At 34.9% G+C, this 23,187-nt stretch overlaps 1 protein-coding gene across 4 annotated transcripts in view; it reads left to right on the top strand.

The window, feature by feature from the left end:
• AKAP11 (A-kinase anchoring protein 11) overlaps window positions 1-23,187 on the top strand; it is a 55,773-nt gene that overhangs the window by 3,838 nt on the left and 28,748 nt on the right. For 3 of the 4 annotated variants that reach the window (XM_054586383.1, XM_054586379.1, XM_054586380.1), the window contains 5 exons: window positions 9,846-9,954; window positions 16,475-16,591; window positions 19,348-19,395; window positions 21,110-21,244; window positions 22,560-22,827. In XM_054586383.1, the coding sequence (XP_054442358.1) occupies window positions 9,895-9,954; window positions 16,475-16,591; window positions 19,348-19,395; window positions 21,110-21,244; window positions 22,560-22,827 (628 nt within the window). In that variant the 5' untranslated portion in view covers window positions 9,846-9,894. Of the gene's footprint in view, window positions 1-8,112; window positions 8,293-9,845; window positions 9,955-16,474; window positions 16,592-19,347; window positions 19,396-21,109; window positions 21,245-22,559; window positions 22,828-23,187 lie in introns of those variants that run through there. The other variant, XM_054586381.1, reaches the window with a different exon arrangement.

Genomic DNA, 23,187 nt, shown 5'->3' with positions numbered 1-23,187 from the left:
AGTATGTATTAGTTAGGATATTATATTGACATCAAACGCTATCTTTCAGTTCCCCTACCATTGGCAAAGGTTCCACTTTTCTTTTAGCTCCCCAGGCTTGAAACCTTAGAGATCTTTCACACTTTTTTTTAATGCCTTTTATATCTTATCAGTTAATAGTTTCTGCACGGGCTTATAGGACTTTTTTTGTGCCAGGCACTGGACCATCTGCAGAGCAGATCTATGTATTCATTCCATCTACTGGCTGCATGGGATAGAGCCTTAATATTTGCAAGAGCTGCTTAAATGCCTTTTCAGCAATATACTCTTTAAGTCAAGGAGTCACAGATGTCACTGATAAAGAGAAATGTGTTCTTCAGTTAAAATTCTGACCTTATTTTTCGGTTAAAAATAAGCTTGTAGATAGGGATTATAAGATTAATAACGATTTTAACTTCTAGGCAGTTGAAAGCACAGCCTTAAGGTTTAAATTTTTTTTTTTTTTTAAGTTGTGTTTGTTGTTGGTGTACAGGAAGTTCTGGAGTCATAGCAGTTCAAACTTAGTACTTTCCCAATTAGGCCCATGTTATTATTTTAAATATCAATTACTGGCAAGGTTCAAACATACTTTAGAAGAAGTAGATTCCAGCCTGGAATGCAGGAGGAAGATCAGTAACCTTTCTCCATTGAATTCTTGAGAAAACAAAGGTGGCAGAACAAACATCCCTGGATTAGTTTTTCAGCAAGTCATTAGGTAGGTGTCCCATACTATTTTCTATTTAAAGATATCACTCTTCCCATCAAATGCTCCTCTGAAATTCATCTCCTTGATGAAATTTTCCTTTGCCTTACAGCTTGTTCAATTTGTAAATATATGGTTACACATTATTATGGATAAATAGCCTTCGGGGAATGCAGAAATGAATTAGGCATGACCCTGGAATGTAAGCTCCATGAGATCAGTGACTTTTCACTGCTGTATTCCAATCACTGTTACTCGGTGAATATATGAGTTGAATGTTAGTATTTACAATCCAATGCATGGCATCAAATTGTAGCAGTATAAATTTAACTGTTACTTAGGCACCATCGTCTCAAGTGTCAAAATAGAGCAATGGCAATTTGTGTCCGTGCCACCACCCCCTTGGATACTTGGCAATGTTTGGAGACATTTTTAGTGGTAATGGCACCTAGTAGGTAGAGGCCAAGGATGCTGTTAAATGTTCGACAATGCATTGGACAGTCCCCACAACAAAAAATTATCTGACTGAAAAAGTCAGTAATGTTGAGATTGAGAAATCCTCTAGAGGTACAAGCAAAATGTATATTGTAAATGCAGGAATGCCGTTGGTTCAGGATTAAAAAGTAGTCACCGATAGCTGTGATAGTTTTAGATTTTGTAAGTCAACTAGGTCTGTACCCAAGGAAGGAGCTAGTATTTGAGTTTCTGTTGTATTAGGTACTGTTTTTACATGCAGGGAGGGGCAGAAGTAGGTTTACAGTTGTGAATACACATAACAGAATTTATCCTTGTAGTATTATTTATTACATTATTTTCCATATGAACAACTTTTGCCCCACCCTGTATTTCATTGCATTCTTAGATCAATCTTGTGAAGGTGAGCCTTAGCTTTTTCATTTGCAAAAAGGGGATAACATCACCTTTACACCATTGTTTGCTTGTTAGGTATTATTTTATTTTACATTTTTAGTGATTGCTCTCGGGTCTACAAGATAACTTTATCACTATCACTTCTCTTGCAGTGTAGGAACCTTACAACAGTATTTGTTCATCTACTACCCAGGATATCCTTTTGTGTTATTTTTTCATACATTTTGCTTCTATATATGTTGTAAACCCCATAATACATTATTCTTTTAGTTTAAATGGTTATTTTTAAAAGGGATTTTAAACAGAGAAAATATCTTTTAAACTACCTTTATGTTTACCATTTCAGGCACTTGATTCCTTCATTCAATTCCAAATTTTCATCTAGTATGGTTTTTCTTTTGCCTGAAGAATTTCTTTTAGTAGTTATGTATTCTAGTGATGGTTCTGGTGATGAATTATCACATCATTTTTTAGTTTGAGTAAATTTATTTGCCTTCATTTTGAAAGATATTTTCATCGGGTATGGATATTTTCATCAGGTTGGATTTTTTTTTCCCTTTCATTACTTTAGAAATGTTGAATCTATTGTCTTATTTTATTGCTTGCATAGTTTCTGATAAGAAGTCTGCTGTCCTTCGTTGTTCCTCTGTATGTAATGTGTACTTTTTTTCCTGGTTGCTTTTAAGATTTTCCACCTTATCACTTGTTTTTAGCAATTTAAATATGAAGTGGATTGGTGTGGATTTTTTTTTTATGTTTATTCTTCTCAGTTTATGGATCTTCCTTGGATCATTCATTTGATGGTTTTCATGAGATTTGGAAAATCCTGCATTACTTTGTCTTTGTATGTTGCCCTCAGTTTGGGACTCTAGTACCTTTTGAAGTGACTCACTGATACTGCGGCTGCTGTTGTTTGTGTTTAAGTTTCTTTTCCCTGTGCTTCATTTTGGATAGTTTCTATTGCTGTGTCTTTGGACTTTTATCCTGCAGTGTCTAGTCTGATGTTAATTGCACTCAGTATTTTTTTTATTTAGTATATTTTGTTTTCATCTCTAGAATTTTAATTGGGATTTCTTATATCTTGTATTTCTCTCCTTATCATGTTTTCCTCTTGATCTGTCTTCTTGAATGTTTGGAACATCTTTATAGTATGGTTTTAACATCTGTTCATTTTGTCATCTCTGTCACTTCTGGGTGTACACTTACTGTATTGACTGTTTTCTTCTGATTATGGAGCAGATTTTTCTCTTCCTTTTACATATCCGGTAAGTTTTTATTGCATGCCAGTCAGTAAGTTTTATGCTATTGTTTGCTTGATTTTGTTGTATTCCTAAGAGTGTTGGATTTAGTTGGGGTGCACAATTTGCTTATTTGGAATCTAGGGGTTGTTTTGAGCCTTCCCTTAACTTTGTTAGGGTGAGTCCTATGCAGCCTTTAGTGTACTGCTGACTTGTCCCCCAAGTATTGGGTTGGCCAGAAAGTCTATATGGTTTTTTCCATAAAATATAAGACATTTTTCATTTTCATCAATAACTTTATTGATTTGGATATTTTGAGTATGTTGACTCTCTCTTGTGTGGCATAATGTTGATTGTTCTCAATTAATATCTCGATTTGACCGCTGTCGATTGCAGCTGGTCTGCCCAACTGTGGAGCATATCCAGTTGAGGAATCTCCAGCATGAAACTTTGTAATCGACTTTTGACACTTTTGATCAGTGAGAGCACTTTCTCCATATACTGCACACATCTTTTTTTGCTTTTCAGTTGCTCTTTTACCTTTCTTGAAATAATAAAGCGTAATATGTCAAAAATGTTGCATATTTTCTTCCATCTTCAGTATTAAAATAAACAAAAATAACCAATTTTGATAATTTTTAAAAAAATGTGAAGTTTATATGACTGCTATTACAATGCAATCTAACAAAATTGTTTCAAATAAAGTTAAAAACAACTAAGCTCTTCCAGAGTCATTGTAAGGAAAAAAACCAAATGGACTTTTTGGCCAACCCAATAACACGATTTCTTTTCGAGGAGTCCATCCATTGCCTGATATATTGCAAGGCTTTTTCCACACTGGTTGGTGGAAGCTCCAAGCCCAAACTATTCCAAGCCCAAACTCCAGTTATTATTTGGCTTACTGCTCTTTGGTAGTTATTTCTCTACCTCAGGTATCAGCAAAGATCAGTATTCATCCAAGGACTCTAGAGGAACTCATCCGCACATTTCTAAAGCTCTCACTCTTTCTGAGTTCTCCCTTCAGTACTCTGCCCTACAAATTCAAGACTCCTTGGCCTTCCCAAACTCTGACCTCTGTGTCTAAAGTCTGGCCAGACTGCCAGACTGCTTGGCTTCACTTTCCCTGTGTTGTGACTAGAAGTAGCCAGATCATAGTCCTGCATTGCCTATTGTCTAATGTTTGAAAACCAATGTTCTATATATTTTATATTGTTTTGTTATTGTTACATTCAGCCAAATATTAACTTTTAGCAGTTGGCCATTTGGGATTTGTCAAAATGTATATTTGGAACATTTATTATAAATATTTCCCAAATAAAAATTAGAAATGATTATAAAGTTTTAATTGTATTTCCTCAAATAATTCATTAAATGTATACATTTAAACAAGTAAAGGCATATTTTGCACTTTAAAAATTACTTACTATTAATTGAGCAGATGTTTGAATACTTACTGTGTTAGAATGCAAATACAGTAAAACACTTTGGTCCTCAAATGAACTCACAATAGGAGGAAAGCATGCAAACAGTGACACCAGAAGAATAAAGGACAAACCACTTTGCATAAAGGAGCATAAAGGAGGTGGTTACTGTTTGGGCAAGGAGTTGAGCCAAGCCTTCTTCAAGGAAGGAGGCACTTGAATTGCTGCATGAAGAATCAGTAGCAGGTTAGCTGATGCAAGAAAGGATAGATTTGAGGGATATTTAGAAGGATGACGGGTCAGGACATAGTGATTTCCTGGATGTGGTAGTCTGTGGGGATTGATTGAAAGGTCATTTTCTAGTTTGGTTTATTTGCTCAGTTGGTTTACTACATCTTCCTAATGTAGAGAATACAGGAGGAGATTGTTTAGAGAGAGAGTTTCATTCCGTTTTTGAACATAATAATTGTGGAGTAATTGGGACATGTAGTCAGAAGTACCTAAAAGAAAATTAAACATAAGAAGCTGAAACTAAGGTACAATAAGTGAACTGAAGATAAATGTATTAGGGAGTTATTTGCATAGTGAAAACCAGTGGTAGAGATAAAATATCATTGGAAAACTACAAGAATGAGTACCAAAGAGAATAAGGTTGGAGGGTACAGAATATTAGTTTTTGAGTAACAAAGTATGAAAGAATTTAGGGAAGGTGACTAATGTGATGGCTAGAGAGAGACAAATGTTTCTCAGAAATAACATAGGGTACTTGTTAAACATAAAGATTTCTCTTTTCTATGTAGACCCCTTGAGTCTGGATCTTTGGGGGTGAGGGAAGATGTCAGAAGTAAGCTGGTTCTTATGTGTACTGATATTTGAGAACCAGTGCAGTACAAAGAGAGTCAATACAGGACAATATTGTTGATGGAAGAGTAGGCAGGTATTTCAGAGACCTCTTGGCTTGGTTAACTCATGCTATAAAAAGGGCAAGAAATAGATGATGCTATCTCTAACATTTCTTAGTCCAGAGGAGAGGAAGAAAGACTTGAGAAATATTTTTTTCTTTTTTTAAGAAAGATTATTTATTTTTAGAGGGGAAGGGAGGGAGGAAGAAAGGAGAGAAATATCAATGTGTGGTTGCCTCTGGTGCACCCCCTGCTGGGGTCCTGGCCCTCAACCCAGGCATGTGCCCTGATGGGGAATTGAACCAGCTACCCTTTGCAGGCCACTGAGCCACACCAGCCAGGGCTTTTTTTTTTTTAATTTTAAAAAAATGTTTGCACATCCAGAAAAACAAAACATACATATCTACCCAGATAAAACCAATGTTTATACCTGTGTAGTATGTTCTTATTTATATCACATATATAAATATACACATGTAGTGATACAGATTTTACACAAAATGAGGATAATGTGAACATACTGGAACCTGCCTTATTTTACTTAATAATCTATCATTTTCCAGAATTACATGACATTTTATAACAAAAAGAAACTTGGTTGTCATGAGTGACCACTATCATGAATTTAGTTTGTATCTGTCATGTTTCCCAGATGTGTGTGCATGCATATACATAGGTGTGTCAGTTGTGTCTGTAATTTTTTTTAAATCACAAGTAGAGAGCACATTATTTATACTGTTCTATAACTTTTTCTATTCATATTTTGTGAACATGCTGTCATATCAATATGTATTGATGCAGTTCTTTCCAACAGCTGGGCAATAGCCATATAAATACAATTTACTTGAATTGATGGACTTCTAGATTATTTTTAGTGCTTCACCGTATTTTGTTTTAATGAATATTCTTTCACATATACATGAGTTTTGCGTAAGTATATTTGCAGGAAAAAACATGAAATTGCAGAATCAAAGGGTCAATGTAATTTATTCAGTGTCTTACATCTCTGTTTTCTATATCCTTTAGAGTTTGTTTCTTTAATTGCTTTGTTTTCTTTTGCATTCTGTGATATTTAAAAATTTATTGGTGTTTGGTGTTTCTAGCAATATCTATTTTGCTTTTTTGCTGCTTCTAAGGGATTTCATAGTATTGTTTTTATATCCCGTGTCTTTCCTGAGCTCTAGCAGCTCACTTTTGACTTGTTTGCCTTGTTCATCTTCCTTGTCTCTTATCTGCTTTTTAAAAAGTAACCTAGGTTTACTTTCATTTCTTTGACCATAGAGAAATACACTTAATTTTTTCCTCTTAATTTTTTCCTGGTTAGGACTCTTGTTTTATTCACCCACAATAGGTCACAAAGCCAAAAAATATTAAGTAAAAAGTTTATTATAACACAAAGATGTCCTAGGGGAAAATAGTGCATTTTTCCTCCTTTTGTGAAATCTGTCTAAAACTCCATTCTCTCTAATTATATGAGATGGTGAAGAAACTCTGCTCTGCTCTTCTTTCTCCCCGCATCTGTCTTTGCATCACTTCCAAAAGTAATTTATTTTTTTTTGCTTTACCGGAAGTACAAGTCATTTAATCTCATGTGGGATTCATTTTTATGGACCACTGCATAGATAGTCTTTGGTAGATTTTTTTCCTTTGTGAGGTAATGTTTTTAAGTTAAACACAAAGTTATGGAGTAGGGTTCAGTAAATGTGTTTTTCTTCAGTGAGTGAAACAAAATGTAGATGTGGAATGAAATTTAGTTTCTTTTTTATTAATATATAAATCCTGAGATAGTATCCTGAAAAACAATAATGTGAGTTTTGGGTGGCATGATTATATTTGTGTTGTTTTTCTTCTTTAATGTACTCCTTCTTATATTGGTTCTATTTATTTTTAAAAATTTTCCTTCATAGGTCCATATTGGATTCCACTTACTTTGAAAAGAGTGGTGTCTCTAGGGGTGCTATTCTGGAATATTGTAGGTAGAGTGAACTGGGGTAGCTAGAGATGTCAAATCTAGGATATTGTCTCAGAGCATCCAGGCCTCCCAGCGAGTGCCTTGGAGCTCCTCCTTCTGCTCAGGGGGATGGCATGTCGACCTTCAGGTAAGCAGCTCATCTAGATAATTTGTCACTTTCTTTCCTGGTGAAACCTCCATTGACTTAGTGTTTAATCGTTGCTCCTTTAGCCGGCAGCTGCAAAGGTGATTGCTTTTTCCCATCTCTTGTCTTGGCTCCACCCTTTCAGAAGTCAGAGGAAGTAAAGGTGCTTTGTGTGTCAGCCCTTCAGCGTTGTTTGAAATGGCCACCGTTGCCATTTTAGGAATGCACTCTAGATTATTCAGTTACTTTCCCTTTTCTGGAATCTTATTTTTCTCTATTATAAAAGTGATTCCACACCTTTGTATACTATAGAAGAGTGATTGCAAGTCTGGGTGTTAGAGTTCAAAGATTTGGATTTGAGTTTTAGCTCTACTGCTTGCTGTGTGGACCTGGGCCTGGATCAATTGCTTAATATCCCTGTGCCCGTTCTTCTCATTATAAAATTGGAGCACTACTCTGCCAGTTCTGAGGATTAAATGAGATGTTAACGTAGTACTCTTGGCAAAGCCCTTGGGGCTAACTAAATTTTAGTTAGGACCTTAGATGCTCTAGAATCATTGTTCCTTTAATGATTTCCATGGTTAGAATTTCTGTGTCATAGGGTAGGAATATTTTCAGTGGTTTGACAGGCATTTCAAAATTGTGCTCCAGAAAGGCGGCGCCTGTTTATTCAGGTGCTGAGTTTGAGAGTTTTGCTTTTCTGGAACCCTTGTGTTGACCTCTGTATTATATGTTTTATGTGAAGTTAGGGGCAAGTCCGTTTGCCTCTAAGGACTTCTGGCAATTGAAGAGAATTCTGTGGGGGAAAAAAAAAGAAAGTGAGTAGGCCCGGGACAAAAAAAAGGATTATTTTCTTGCTTTGGCCACATAAATCTTTACATTTACACTTAAAAAAAAAATTCTCATCCAAGAATATGTTTATTGATTTGAGAGAGACGGAGAAAGGGAAGGGGAGAGAGTGAGAGAGACAGCATGCCCTGACCGGGGATTGAACCCACGACGTTATGTTGTACAGGATGACGCTCCAACCAGTGGAGCCACTGGGTGAGGGCTACATTTTGTTTTGATAATTTTGGTCCTCTTGTTCATTTTGCTCCATAAGTAAATACTTTAATTTTACTTTTACATATATTTTATAGTTTCCAAATAGCCTTCTATAAATTATTTTCCATTTGATTCTCACAATAAACTTGCCAGGTAAGTCAGGTAACATGAGTATATATTGAGGAAACAGATCCAGATGTCATTGCAGTTTACCTGGAGGAAACAAAGCTAATGAAGGGTAGAACAGGAACAGAAATGGTACTTTTCTGATTCTGATGTATACCTCTTTATCTTGTGCTGTTGGGACCTCTGTTGCTTTTCTTACTGCACTATACTGCTTCAGCTCTAGTCACTGATCAAATTTTATCATTAGAGAGACCATTAAGATTTATCTTGACTCAGAATAGTATACTGCCATAATTCTTTGTCTAAAAATTAGAATCTAGTAATCTCTAAAGGAAGATGTATGTGTGCACAAACACACTCAGTTTTCTCTCTATAATGTGAGAATATAAAATTAGAACTCCACTAAAATTTAGTGTTTTTTTTTCCAGTTCTAGGTTGTTTTGTTTTCCATATAAATCTCTTCATAGTAAAATTTATATTATAAACAAATGTCCTTAAAATTTCAACTAGATAATTACAAGACCTGTTTAATTGACACTAATTAACCAGTTCTTAAATCTTGATTGATTCAAATTTTTTGTTATATAGTGATTTAGAATTCAGTTGTCATTCCCACCTTTCACTGTAGTAAAACATTTTCCTGCCTTGTTCTCCCCTGTATCCATCCGTAGCATCTAATGCAAGTACATTTTGAGTAAGTGAACAAGTTACTGTGGTCAGATGTCGATATTGAGTGGTTAATGCTGAGTTGATTTAAGCTCTTAAAGGTATTTTATTAAAGCATTGATAAAAAATTGAATTAGATTTAGAGTTTCTCCCAAGGGGTATGTGTGAAGGAGCGCGTGCACGTGTGTTCTAAGTACTATTCATCGTTTAATTTGGGTGTTTTTTGAACTCGTCATTGATATGCTGTTAAGATGACTATGTAAGGAATTTATTTTTATCTGATTTTATTTTTATCTGATTTTAATTTGAAATTATAGATTTCACATTTTTATTTGTATATTATCAAACCTTTCTGCCCAAGAAATAAGAAAGTATAGAGCATTCGCAGTTGCTGCAGGGACAGAGTGACTTTTGGGAAACAAGTAGGCTGGAAATCTTATTGTGACACTATTTTAGATTTTAAAAGGTTTTTCAAATATTTCTTATTGAGGCTTTCAAATATTTTATTTGCAATAAAAGGGACAGCGAGAGTGAGTAAGTGTAAACTACTTTATAATAATTTTGAACCTAATAATAAAATTTTTCTAGTAATCTGGTATCTTATTAAGGTATGAATATTAACATTTTTCAAGAATTCATGTTGGATTGGTAAATAAATTTTCATGACTCAGAATTTTTATGTTTTTATTTTTTAAAAATGACTATTTTAGACCGAGCCACTAAAGTTAATAAATTGTTTTCTTTTAATATGTGTTCTTTAGGTGTTTTATGGATTAACTCTTCATTAATACATACAATAGCAATATAGTTATGGCAGCCTTCCAGACTTTCAGAAACATCCACATGAAGCCTAGAGCATCTGTCAGAAAAGTAAGTTCTCTATATTTGATTACTTTTAGTAATAGTTTAATAAAAATGATCATTTTTATTTTGTTAAGCAGCTATTCATGTTTTTAAATTAATCTCATTGAAATTAGTAACATTAAAATACTGCAAAGATTGAAATATATGATGGTAGTGGAGGAAATCATGAAGACAGTGAACCTTGTTTCTTAAAGATCACAGCGCCTCCCCGTTTCTTCTCAGAAGATAGTTTTCTATCTTCTTTTTAGCAATGTAAGTATCAGGTATAAATTTTCTTACATACCTTTAGCTCTACCCCAGAGTATTACCGTCTGTCCGTCCGTCCGTCCGTCCGTCCATCCATCCATCCATCCATCCATCTATCCCTCTCTCCTTTCCCTTGGGGCAGAAGGACTGAAGGCATGTGGCATTTGGGTGGCTAATTTGCCATGTAGCACCACCACCAGTCTTGCCTCACTCTCAAGACATTTGTGCCACCATGGAGCACACTTCTTACATTCACTTTGACAGAAGCATTGCTGGTCAGATACGCTGGAGGGTTTCTACCTCCTGCCTTTATGGACACACAGCCACCTTATGCTCTCATTGGTGCTTTCTCATTCATTCAGCAAATATCAATTTGAGTGTTTGTTATAGGTCAGGTGCTATGGTAGGTATTAGATAATCAGTAGCGAGCAAGTTTCTACTTTCTGTAAACCATAGTGTATTATGCTTTTTTCATATTAGCAATAGGACTTGTAACTTTAATAATTACATTATACTGATTGCTTTATGTTAATAATTATGTAAATTATATATAATACCAATATAGTAAGCAGCTAGTAACCTTGTTCTTTAAGCATAATGCTACATACCTGTTTGACTCAAATTTACCAATATATTCCTGAGGTAGGGAATTAGGTCACAGCTAAAATTACTATTTTAATGTCTTTTGTTATTGAGCACATTATCCATGTTAGGCACACAATAAAGATCTGGTTTGAATTCACTTGAATACTTGGAAATTCTTTTAGATAAAAGTATGTGAATCCAAATATTATATACTGTTAATATGTATATGTGTTATGCATACACTTACACCAATTCTGATGCCTTTCCTTAGTGTGGCTGAATAAGAGAGAACTTTCCTAATGGCTTGCATGGAAAATGAAAGGTGTAGTTGAATTCTCTAGATTTTACTTTACTTTGCATTAAAGGTAGAGATACATTTAATATTTATTAGGAACTAAGTGCTAGGAAAATCAGAAAGAGCTGTACTTTCTACTTTATTTTCAAAAAACATTTTATTATGAAAAATTTCAAGCATATTGAAAATTTGAAAGCATGGTACACCAACCCATAAATCTGCATACCAAATACCAGTGGTCAGCAGTTGTTAATATTTTGTCTTATTTGGTGTATATGTTTTACATTTTGGCAGAACAATTTGCAAGTTAAAGTCTTACTCCTGAACACTTGAGCAAGCTTCTTGCAGAAATAGCAGCATCTTCCCACGTAATAATACCATTATCACATCTAAGAAACTTTAGTTCCCTTATATCTAATACCCCAGCCATATTCAGATTTCCTTTATAACCCCTAAAATGTCTTTTATAGATTCCTTCCTTCCAACTCCTATTTTGGATTCACTTTAAGCTCCTAGGCCTTAAGTTGCACCTGATGGTTATGACATGTTTACATTTCTTTTGTCTGAAAGGTTCTCTTCTTTTTATTTATTTATTAAATTAAAAAAAATTGTTTAGTTTTTTAAAAGTAAACATAACCTCAAGATTTTGTCTTCATAATAAAACAAAAGCGGAAGCTTACAGCTGGATTGTGAGGTCCTTTCTCTTCTTAAATTCTCCTAGTTCAAATGCTTGCATCTTTCTCTTTTTTTAAAATTTGTATTTTTTTCCTTACCATTTAGTCCCCTTATACCCCAGTCTTCTCCCATAGTCACCTCTCTCTTCCACGTCCGTGAGTCCTTTTTCCTTCTTGCTCAACCCCACCCCCTTAGCTGCCATTCTGCTTTCGATCTATGAGTCTGTCTCTATTTTCCATGTTCGTTCAGTTTGTTCATTAGATTCCACATATGAGTAAAGTCATATGGTGTTTGTCTTTCTCTGACTTATTTTTCTTAGCACAGTGTTCTCCAGGTCCATCCATACTGTCACAAAAGGTAAAGTTTTCTTCTTTTTTTTATGGCTGAGTAGTAGTACATTGGGTAAAATGCTTGCATTTCTTAAAGCTCTAGTATTCTCTTAGAACTGCAGTTGGGTTCAACACATTCAAACCTCGGCTAAATTCCTTTGTGGTTTTAGCACATTTTTGGGAAATTGGCTTAGTGTGCCCACTATAGCCACTCTTTCTGTCATAACGCTGCCTTCTCTGGGTGTGCAGAGAATCCACGCCCTTCTTGCACTGTGTCAGTATGGGTCGTGTACTTCTTGTACTAGGTCGCTTTGTGGGGTGGTGCTTGCCACACTTCCTACAAAAAGTCCAGAGGGTTTTAGGAATGTTTACCATGTCCTTGAGAGTGCTGTTGGCGTGGAAAAAGCTTCCCGCTTCTCTCTCTGTCTCTCTTTTAAACACATTGAAGACTGACTTCTTGAATAGCCTAGGTCAATGTTTTCTACAATGTTGCACCTTGTGGATTTGTCTAGTTGTTTTCTCACAGTGCTATTTAACATTTCTCTTTCCTCTATATTTTATATAGACTAAAAGTTAGGTATAAAGGATTCAGGTTAAACATATTTGGTAAGAACACATTATAGGGTAATATAAGGACAGAATTTCAGGCTTTCCTATGATCAGTGATGCTAAAATTAATTAGTTGAGTAAGGTAGTAACTCTGTCAGAGCTGTCCATTTTCTGTTTTTTAGTTAGCCAGTAATGTATGGCATAATGCTTGGTTGGGTGCCTATATCTTGTTTTTTTTCCCAACAACCTTTCATGTGATATTTTTGGCATTTCTTGATGGCCCTTTCCTGAATTTGTTATTTCCTGAAGTTGTAAAATGGTGATTTTCCTAATTTCCTCTCTCTCTTTTTATGTTTATCAGCTGACATTCTTTGTAAAGAAAAACTTTGTCTATTACCCTTAGATGAACCACAGGATCTCCTATAAAGGCAGAGTAAATGCCCTTTAATACCAATTTTCAGATTAATAATTTAGTGGAATAGTCAGCTCCAGGGGTGGCAAGTGAGTTCATTTCCCCTCCTTATTTATGTGTTTATTTGTATTGCTCTGGACTTGTAGATTTTAAAAATTCTGGATTTTCCAATCCTTTATTTACTTATACTTATTCATTTGCTCATTAATTTATTTCGCATAGCTCAAATTGTCCCAAACTTGGTTCCTTGGGGCCCCTGCAAGCTGGTCCCTATGTTCTTTTGTCTCAGGCTCATAATTTTTTGATTACTTCCTTGATTTCTACTACAACAGATTGACCCCAGTTTCACCTTCTACTTTCCCTTCCTCAGGCCTGGAATTGGCTATTTCTCCAAAGAACCCTGGATAGTATTTAGAAACCAAGATCTGGGTACTAGGAATGCCCATTGCTTCTTTAGTGTCAAGAGTTTATATTGATAGTTCAAGTTCAGATTTCCCATTTTAATTTTTTTAAATTTAATGTTTATATCTTAGCCTGAAAACCTCCACTCATTAATGAAAACAGAATCATTTAAAATTTTGAATATTTTGAAGCTTACAGAAAAGTTGGGGGGAGAAAAGTACAACGAACCCCACATACACTTTTTCACTTAGATTCACCCTGTTAGTCAACGTTTTACCATAATCATTCTGTGTGTGTTTATGCACATATGCACACATACATGCACACGTATACATTCAAACTTCCCTTCTGTTAATACATGCAGACCCAGGGAAACATCCAGAGACTGAAAAATCTGCCTCTGTCAACGGAGAGCAGGGAAAGACCGAAGAAAGAAGTAAGCCACTCCAGTTCAGCAATTAACAGAGTTTATTAAGGGAAACATGGGCTCATCTTGGGCTGTGGCAAGAGGAAGTAGATAATCTTTGTGAGGCTTGGCAGGCACTGAAGAATTATGTAGAGCAGGGCAGGATGGATGAATGCACTGGACTGGTCCCAGGTAAGGGAAAATGCCTTTTATGTTTGTCCAGGCAGGGCAATGACCTGTTCCAGGAACCAGCAAAGCATGGGGCATAGGGGAGTCAAATCGTCCCAGAGGGGATTTATGGGAAGCAATCTCTGTCCTGGCTGGGATCTAATATAGCTCAGGGTCTGGTAGCAGCCATGTCAAGAAACAGTCTCTCCTCCACACCTTCTGAAAGCATATGGGAGTAGGCTGCAGACATTATTTTACTTTTCTTCTGTACATGTCAACATCAGCATCGTTACCACCCCTCAAACAAATTGTTAATTCAGCAACATCATCTAACATGCAATCCATACCCAAATTTCCCTAATTGTCTCAAAAACGTATCCTTACTTTTCTCTTGCCTCTCGTAAAGGATCCAATTGTGGTTCACGCTCTATTTCAGTATTGTGTCTTTGTGGTCTCCTCATCCATTTCAGTGGTCTAGATTTTTTTCTCATGACAGCGGATCTTTGGAAGTCTGGATCAGTTGTCTCATAGAACATTGCCGTATTTGGAGATCAGCTGTTTTGCCCTGTGATTAGGGTTAGCAGGAACCCCCAAAGGTGGTATAGCATTTCCATTCTGTTAGGTCAGGAGATGCCAGGCTTGACCAGGTGGTCAATGTCATAATAATGTCCCATATAAAGACACACAATCCCTTTGTAATTAATAAGTAATCTGTAGGGTGATTCTATGAGACAGTGTGAATATCGTGGTCCCCAGTAGCTTTTAATCCAGTGGATTCATGTACATTGATGTTCCTTTCCTAAATCAGTAATTACATGGGGAATTGCAAAATGGGATTTTCTAATTTTGTTATCTGTCCATATTTGTTAGTCAGCATTCTTATGTAGAGATGCACTCTTCCCCTAACTCACCCTTTTCTTTGCTTCTTTTGTAGGTTAAAAAAAAATTTAGTTTTTATAATCCATTACCATTTTTATTCTTTTACTGCCCAAATTATCCTAAATTAACTGGTGGGAATCTCTTCAAGTTGGCTTCTGTGTTCTTTTGAAATGACCTAGTTAGTCTCTGAGCACTGTTTTGCATTCTGTCACAATAAGCTGTTTCAGCCACACTTCATACTTTCTGTACCTCAGACCTGGAGCTAACCATTTTCCCCAGAAGCTCCAGCTCTTGTTATTGGCACATGATATTTAGAAACCAAAATGTGGGTGCTGGGTATGCTTATTGTTACTGAGGGTCATTGATTCTATGATCCTTCAATGGAAAAGTATAGTACATATATTTAAGGAGTCTTGAGTTCATAGTGATAGTTCACATTCAAATTTAATATATTTTTTCTTAACTGCTTAAATTTGATAATTGTATCTCTTCTCTCAGGCTGAAGATTTCTACTAATTTTCAGTTTATTAAAGTTAACATATTTATTGAATTCATATACAGGGTGGGGCAAAGGTGGGCTTATAGTTATTTGTATGGAAAATAATACAGTAATTAATACGTAACAATACAAGAATAAACCTGTGTACTCACAGCTGTAAACCCACTTTTTCTGCACCTTGTAGTATGTGAGGTATTGAAATGTAGGAAAACAAACTGAGCCAAATACAGTTTTATAGTCTCTGGCCACAATAATTAAACACAACGGTTTAATGGGTAGGGAAAGACAGATATATAATGAAAACAGTAATTGTAATATATTGTGATATAGATTAAAAGATCTTAATGTGCAATGAATGCAGGGAGCTTTGAGAGAATTTTATTATGACCAGGAGAGAGGAAGTCTTCACAGACCTTGGGCTGGGTAGGATTTCTTCAGGGGAAGATTGGGGAATAAGGATAGTTCCAATAGAAGAGCATATCAACAAATCAGGGGAAGGAGAGGTAGTTAGAAGGAAATTAATGTTCTTATGTCCGTTATAATGCTCATTATTTTCTTCATGTAACTTCTTCCTCCCTGTGGTACTTTATGATATCCTCTCCTGCCTAGTCTGGAAGGCCTTCCCTCACACTCATCATATTACTACCTTAATGTCCCTGGAAAGTCTTATTTGTGATTATTAAGTCTCTTCTTTTCCATAGCCAGCCTTATTATGAGAGTAATTACTGTTGTTAGCATCCTTTTACTGTAGCTTCCACAGCATCTCTTACTCTGCAAATAAATTGTTTCTTCTGTTTTGCCAATGACTTAGAAATCAAGTATTCAATCTGTTAGGTTCTAATGTAGGGTAAGAGTAGGTGAACCCAGTGTGAGGGCCTTGTGGTCTTCTAGTAGGTTGAGTGGCTAGATTCTTTTTTCCTTTTAGCTGGATTGAGTTCTGTATTTATCAAAAGATATATAGTAATACACCAAAGGAATATTAATTGGAGAGTTGCTGACTCTCCATTTGAAACTAGAATATCTCCTAGATTTTTTGTCTTGTTTTAGGACTAAATCAGTTAAGGATATCTTTTATTTTCAGAGCTTCAGTGAAGATGTATTCCAGTCTGTAAAGTCATTATTACAGAGTGAGAAGGAACTATGCAGTGTATCAGCAGAGGACTGTTTAAAGCAGGATGAACATGCCAGTTTGACTGAGGTATGACGTGCTATCTGTACTCTTTCCTAATAAAGCACAGTGTATTTTCATGTATTTTTGTAGAACTGCATGATCTAGTTGTAAAATGCCTAAAATCTTTACATGCGCATATGTGTATGAAAAGTACCTGTTTTAAATACCCATTAATGTAACTGCCTTAATGCATTGTAATGAACACATTAATTCAGTGCATAGGCATTATATTGGCCGCGCGTCAGGCAGAAAATGCTGTATTAGATGATTCCTGCTGTATTCAGTAACTGGTACTTTAATACTGAAGTTTTCTACTGTGAAACATGAGATATGTACTTATTTTTTATAACTTTTTTGGGTTATTGTTATTTTTCTTGATTGTTTAAATTCAGTACTTTGATTCAAAATGAAAAAGTAGTGATAAATTTACTTTGCAATTAAGATATTTACTACTTGAAGACCTACCACTTGCTCACCTGTTTCTGTGCTACATCAGTGTTTCCAATTTTTGTTTGAATTTTTTACTGTAAAAAAGAATATTTTATTCTGCAATATAACAATAGTCCATTAGCACATTTATGATATCAAATAAGAGAGAGAGGGCAATTAGGTTATTAAATCTGAAAAGTAAGGTATTTGGTTGTTAAAAATTTTTTTGAAATCAGTGTTCTAATAAAATGTTGATTATTCTTATATTTGGGAATGATTTTCTTTCCTATTCCTTGAGAAACTTTATTTGGCGTAGTTCCATAGGTTGATGAGCATACCTTACAGGCCTGTAGTGTTCTCTGACCGGAAACTGTTTTTGTATCAGCTCAATTTCTATAGCTCTTGACTGTTACCTTGTTTTCCCTGTTTTATTTTCATTAGGCTGAGCCACTCTTAATTTTCTCAGTTGTTGCCAAGTGTGACAAGTCTCCTGTGTCCTTCTGCCCTCAGTTTTCCAGCCTGTATCTCTCTGGCTGCTTACATAGTGCCTTTCCAAGCCCACATTCCTTGGCAAGGCCTTCCTCCATCAATGGGATATGTAAGACTGCTGGCATCTTCAAAACCCCAAGTCAGCTTATTTTCTTCTTTGTATTCAGTGAAAGGAAACTTGAAAGAATAGAAGGAATTTCTGTCTCATTTTAGGGTGTACATACCACAAAGTATCTTTTTGAAGAAAGGAAGGAAATTTGTTAATTGAAATGTCTTTTTGTTACTGAGTGCTTGTGATATGGAAGGCACTTTCCTCTGCATTATTTGATTAACCCTCACAACTGTGGAGAAGTTGTATTACCTTAAGTTTTATAGATGAGGAGACAAGTTACTAGAAGTTAACAGCTTACCTAGACCTCTAGAAATTAATAATTCTGTGAAGTAATAACCCTAATAAAGTAAAATAAAGATCCTGGGATAATTTAGATTCTGACTTGCTCTGAATCATCAGAAAGAGATCAAAAGTATATTGCACTGTTGCTTTATATTTTAATTTTGCTATTTTTCCTTAATTCCTAGAATTGATTATCCACATTTACTATCAGTTAAGTATTTCATATTTTTAGTCATAGTGTTTGCTTAGTAGACATACTGTTCTGTTTTCAAATGGAAAATATTTCTTCCAATGATGTCAGAGACAAAGGGAATATAAATTTTAAAATAATACTTTTTTCAGATTACAAAATAAGTACATATTTCATATGGAAAAATAAGAAATAGCAAAAGCTTAAAAAAGAAAATGACTATCATTAATCTTGTGAATTAGGGGAAAAAAATACCACAGTGAAAAAAATGGAAAAAAATTTGATCACTTTTAATTCCATCATCTTGAGTTACCAATTGTAGTTTGATATATTGCCTTCCAGTGTTATTTCCCATGCATATTTTTTTTTAATAAGGCTGAAATTACAGGCCTATTCTTATCATTTTTATGTGACTTGTCCTTTTTGCTTAATGTGACTTTCCTCATATCATTAGGTAATCTTTAGAAACTTAATAACCATCTTCAGAGAAATCTCTTTTATCTGAGGACAGTGATGGCAATAAGTGATATCACAGGGAGTCACTAAGGAGGTTATCTGGACAGCCTACTCAGGGGAAGCCTATCTGAGATGACCTTTCAATTGGATCTTGAAGAATGAGGTGGAGTTAGACATGACAATATCCAGGAAGAGAGACCCAGGGTGAGGGGGCTCCACTGCGAAGCCCTTAGGAAAACATACTGGGCATATTCTAAACCCAGAAAGGGTGCCCGTGTGTGCAAATGAAAGTGAAGGAAGATGGAAGGCAGTTAACCCAGAGCCTCGGGACCTCAGTTAGGACTGCACTTGGAAGCATGGAAGGCTTTTGACAGGCAGGTGACATGACAATTACTGGGAACAGGTGGAAGAGGATTGTATTAGTGAAGATGAGAAGTGGTGGCAGGGGGAATGGAGAGAAGTGGGTGTATGTGAGACATATTATAGGAGTAGAATTGATTGAACTTGTTAATGAAGTGGATTTGGGGGAGGTTGAAGAACTGCATTATTGGAGCCAAATCTTTGGTAGAAAACTTTTGTTATCGTCTTCAAAAAAATTAATCATTCTCCCCAAAACAGTCAGCATTTTTATTTATTTACTTTAATTGAGGTCTGATTGACATAGAACATTAGTTTCAGGTGTACAACATAATGATTTGATATTTGTATGTGATAGTATTTTAATGCTTTTATGTGCTTTTTTTTCCTTTTTCTCAGTTGTTGGTAATCTATTGAGATAAAACGTTAAAACTAAAATTAATGAAGCTTTATTCCTTTTTTATTCAGGTCACATTTCTAGGTTTTAATGAAGAAACAGATGCTGCTCACATACAGGTATGGTCGATTTATTTAACTGGAAAGTACTGTGAGAGATTATTTGGAGCAAATTTTGAGACCAAGAAAATTTGCCTTATTAACCAAAATCTTATGCTAAAACCCTTTGTTGTCATTCCTGTTTAATGTTAAAATCACATTTTGCGATCAACTTTTGAATGTGCTTTGGACATTTTCACTTTTAGCGTCCTTACTGAGCATTCTTGTTATGGAAAGCAGTTTTAGGTTAGGAGACCACAAAAATCATTTATCTGAGAAGGCTGCAAACCATGGGCTAACTTTTTCTCCATTCTGTGCCTAAGGTAGAATGTAAGATTTGTTTTTTAATTTTTTAAAAAATATTTTATTTATTTACTTTCAGAGCGAAGGGAAGGGAGTGAGAAAGAAAGGGAGAGAAACATGCGAGAGATACAGTGATGGGTTGCCTCTCACACGCCCCCATCTGGGGACATGGCCCCTAACCCAGGCATGTGCCCTAACCGGGAGTTGAACCAGCAACCTTTCAGTTCACAGGCCAGCACTCAGTCAGCCCAGCCATACCAGCCAGCACAAGACTTGTTTTTTAATTTGGATGATTTTTATATTCTGACCTCAACAGTCAGATTCTTCTTGTATTATCCAGTGAGATAAGGTTAAATTTAAAAGGTAAAATAAATGAGAGAGAATTAAATTTAAAAGGTAAAATTTGTAAAAAGAATATTAACCAATGCATAATTTTTAACCTCTTTGATTTATGAAGGAATTTATAGAGGGACTGAGAGTTGACGTTAGGATCAGCAAAAGAAAGTTTCACAGTCACATGGAGAGTGGCTGAAGCTCGGGAGATGTGGTAGGCATGCCTTGTTTTACCTCAGGCAGTTTCTTAAGGTTTGTGATTGCCATGTGTTTCCTTTTGTGGCAGTAAAGTCTCCCAATAGAAGAAATAATGCTTTGGTTCTTTGTGAACAGTGCATATCAGGTGATAACAAATGAAAACTGTTGTGTGTCTTGATTGTACTTTTGACTGACTGAAATAGTCAGAAGACACAAGAGATGACACACTTCTGAGAATATAAGGCTGAAAAGAGAAGTGTTCCAAAATATCTCTTGTTCTACTTTAAGAGTTACTGATAAATTCATAATTATAAAGGAAAGTATTCTATGAGGGGTCAAGAACATTAATAATTCTTTAACTGGGTAAAATATTTACATAACAAGGTCAAATGATGAGGGGGAAGCTATTTTCTTTTCCTTCATATCTTCATTAAATTATCAGTTAAAGTCTAATATAATACTTCAGAGAGGAAAGATAGAAAAATAAACTTGTATTTTAAATATAAAACTTAAGCTCCAATGAAATACAACCTTGTAGGCACGACTCCTGTATGAAAATTTTCAGTTAAGCCTAAGGACTGCAGATTTTCATTTGCAGTTAAAAACTATTATGCCTAATTGTCATGGATGGTTGAGATACCATGTAAAAAATTTTTGTAGCTTGATACTAATACTTTTAAAAGGCTACAAAAATAGCAGATATTAAAATATTTCAGTACATTTTATTTTTGAGTTTTAAAAAAAATTGGTTATGGTTAAATTGCATATGTTAAGCTATTATGAACTGGAAAATTTATTAACCAGTAGATCTTACAGTTTTTGGATAGGGATCCACATTATAGGAACTATAAGAAAAGTGTGATCCTACAATGTTATCTGTTGTGTTATTGTTTTAAACTAGGATTTAGCTGCAATTTCTTTGGAACTTCCAGATCTTCTGAATTCACTGCACTTCTGTAGTCTAAATGAAAATGAAATTATTTGTATGAAGAATATAAATAAACCACCAGATATAAACAACGGTCCTTTAAATCAGGTAACTTTAATTTACCATTTCTAATGAATTTTTCAGGGCAAGTTTTACAAAAATCATATTCAAGGAAATATTATTCATGAGAAATCTAACTCATGAAGCTTTGAATTCATTGAGGGAATAGAATAATTTTGGTCATAGTTTTAAATTAGATTTTCCATGTACGAAGTTCCATAAGTAATATGCAGGTACTTATTAATTTTTTTCTGAAAATTTATTTTTTCCGGAATTCTTGAACTTCTGTAAGCAGTAAGAATATTTCCTCTTTTATGGCCAATTCCAAATTTATATAAATATTGTGCTATGTTTTAAAGGACATACTTTATCTCATTTTCTGGTTAAAAAGTTTAGTGTAAAATGGACATCTGAAGATATGTTCTTTATTTTTACAAACAAAAATATTACCATTTCAGACAGGTGATTAGTTTTATAACATTTAGCTTTTAGTTCTTTACGAAGTGTTTTATTGGTAATTCATCAAAGAAAAATGTTTTAAGTGTTTTACCTCCTAAAAATGGAATTTTAGTAGGTTTAAAATCTGGATTACTTATTCCAAGTATGAAAGACTACTACTGTGTTTTTAGGTTTACACATAAAAGTAGAACTGCTCACCTCATTTCCTTAATTATATTCTTAATTTATATTTACTTTGTTTTATTTGCTAAACTACAAGAGCTGAGTAGCTATTATGTTTAGGCTCTAGGTTTTTAAATAAATCACTTGTAATTACATTTTTAAAGGTAGTATATATGGAAAAATCTGATGACTTGTATTCGTAATCAAAGCTGTAAACATTATTGCAAATGTTAATACTAGGGAAATTTAGGTATAAGGAGAGGATTATTCTCTTATGATAGGAGAGAAGTTGATATCATGATGAACACTACAGGAAAATGGGATACAAAAATAGAATAGTACCAGGTTCCTGCCTTCAAGCAGTTTATAGGACAGTTGATGAATTAGATGAATGATTAAAAAAGAAAAATCACAGGGCTATACAATAATACAGGAAAACATTATTGCCAAATGAATGGATAATAAATTCTGTAACATTTAAGGAGCTAGTCTAGGCAGAATTTCAATACCTGGGTAACAGAAAGGTGGGAGAAAAAGAGATTGGGGAGTGAGAAAAGTGGAGAAAGAATGAAGGAAAAAAATGAAACATTACAAAATCAGGGAGCCTTTCAGTATGCATGCATTCTCCCCCCCCCCGCCCCCTCCCCCCCGGAGTTTGTGTTATTTCTAGGTTATATTCCAGATAATGTTTTATATGTATAATATGTTTTGAAATTAAAATATTTTTATCATCTTTCCCAAGAGTCATCATTCTGGAATGCTTTGTGTCATGAGAGTGTCACAACCTACATTACCAAGACTCAGAATTGATTTTATCTTTAGTCTCCTAAGTAAATATGCTACTGGTGTAAGATACACCCTGGACACATACTTGCATCAGAAATGCCAACTTGAGACCACTAATGAAGATGATGATGATACTAACCAGTCCGTGTCATCCATAGAGGATGATTTTGTCACTGCTTTTGAACACTTAGAAGAAGAAGAGACCTCAAAGTCATATAACGATGGTTTGTTCTTTATTACAGTTTTTCTTGATACAGGGGATTAAAGTTTAAAGTTCAGTTTTAAAAGTTTTAAGACGGACTTCAACTGAAAGTTATTCTTATTAACCTTTTTTTTTTTCCCCCTGATTGTCCAAGGACTTAATTTTCTTGTGATTTTTAAGTTCATTGCTGTCTTGCTTTTAATTTTGCTTCCTCTGTAATTATTTTTGTAGTACCATTTACCTCTTTATCCTAAGTGTTTGGAACATGCCTAGATTCAAACCTGAATCTGTCAGTTATCTGGCAGAGTCATCATATTAGTGCCTGTCACATATTAGTAACATGTATTCTAATCATTCCATAGACCAGCTACTCCTAAGTATG

The sequence above is a fragment of the Pteronotus mesoamericanus genome, unplaced genomic scaffold (genome assembly GCF_021234165.1).
Source record: "Pteronotus mesoamericanus isolate MK-2021 breed Mesoamerican mustached bat unplaced genomic scaffold, CSHL_Meso_final contig_94, whole genome shotgun sequence".
NCBI lineage: Eukaryota > Metazoa > Chordata > Mammalia > Chiroptera > Mormoopidae > Pteronotus > Pteronotus mesoamericanus.
The sequence above is the reverse complement of the archived record's forward strand: the minus strand, read 5'-3'. Positions and strand labels throughout refer to the sequence as shown.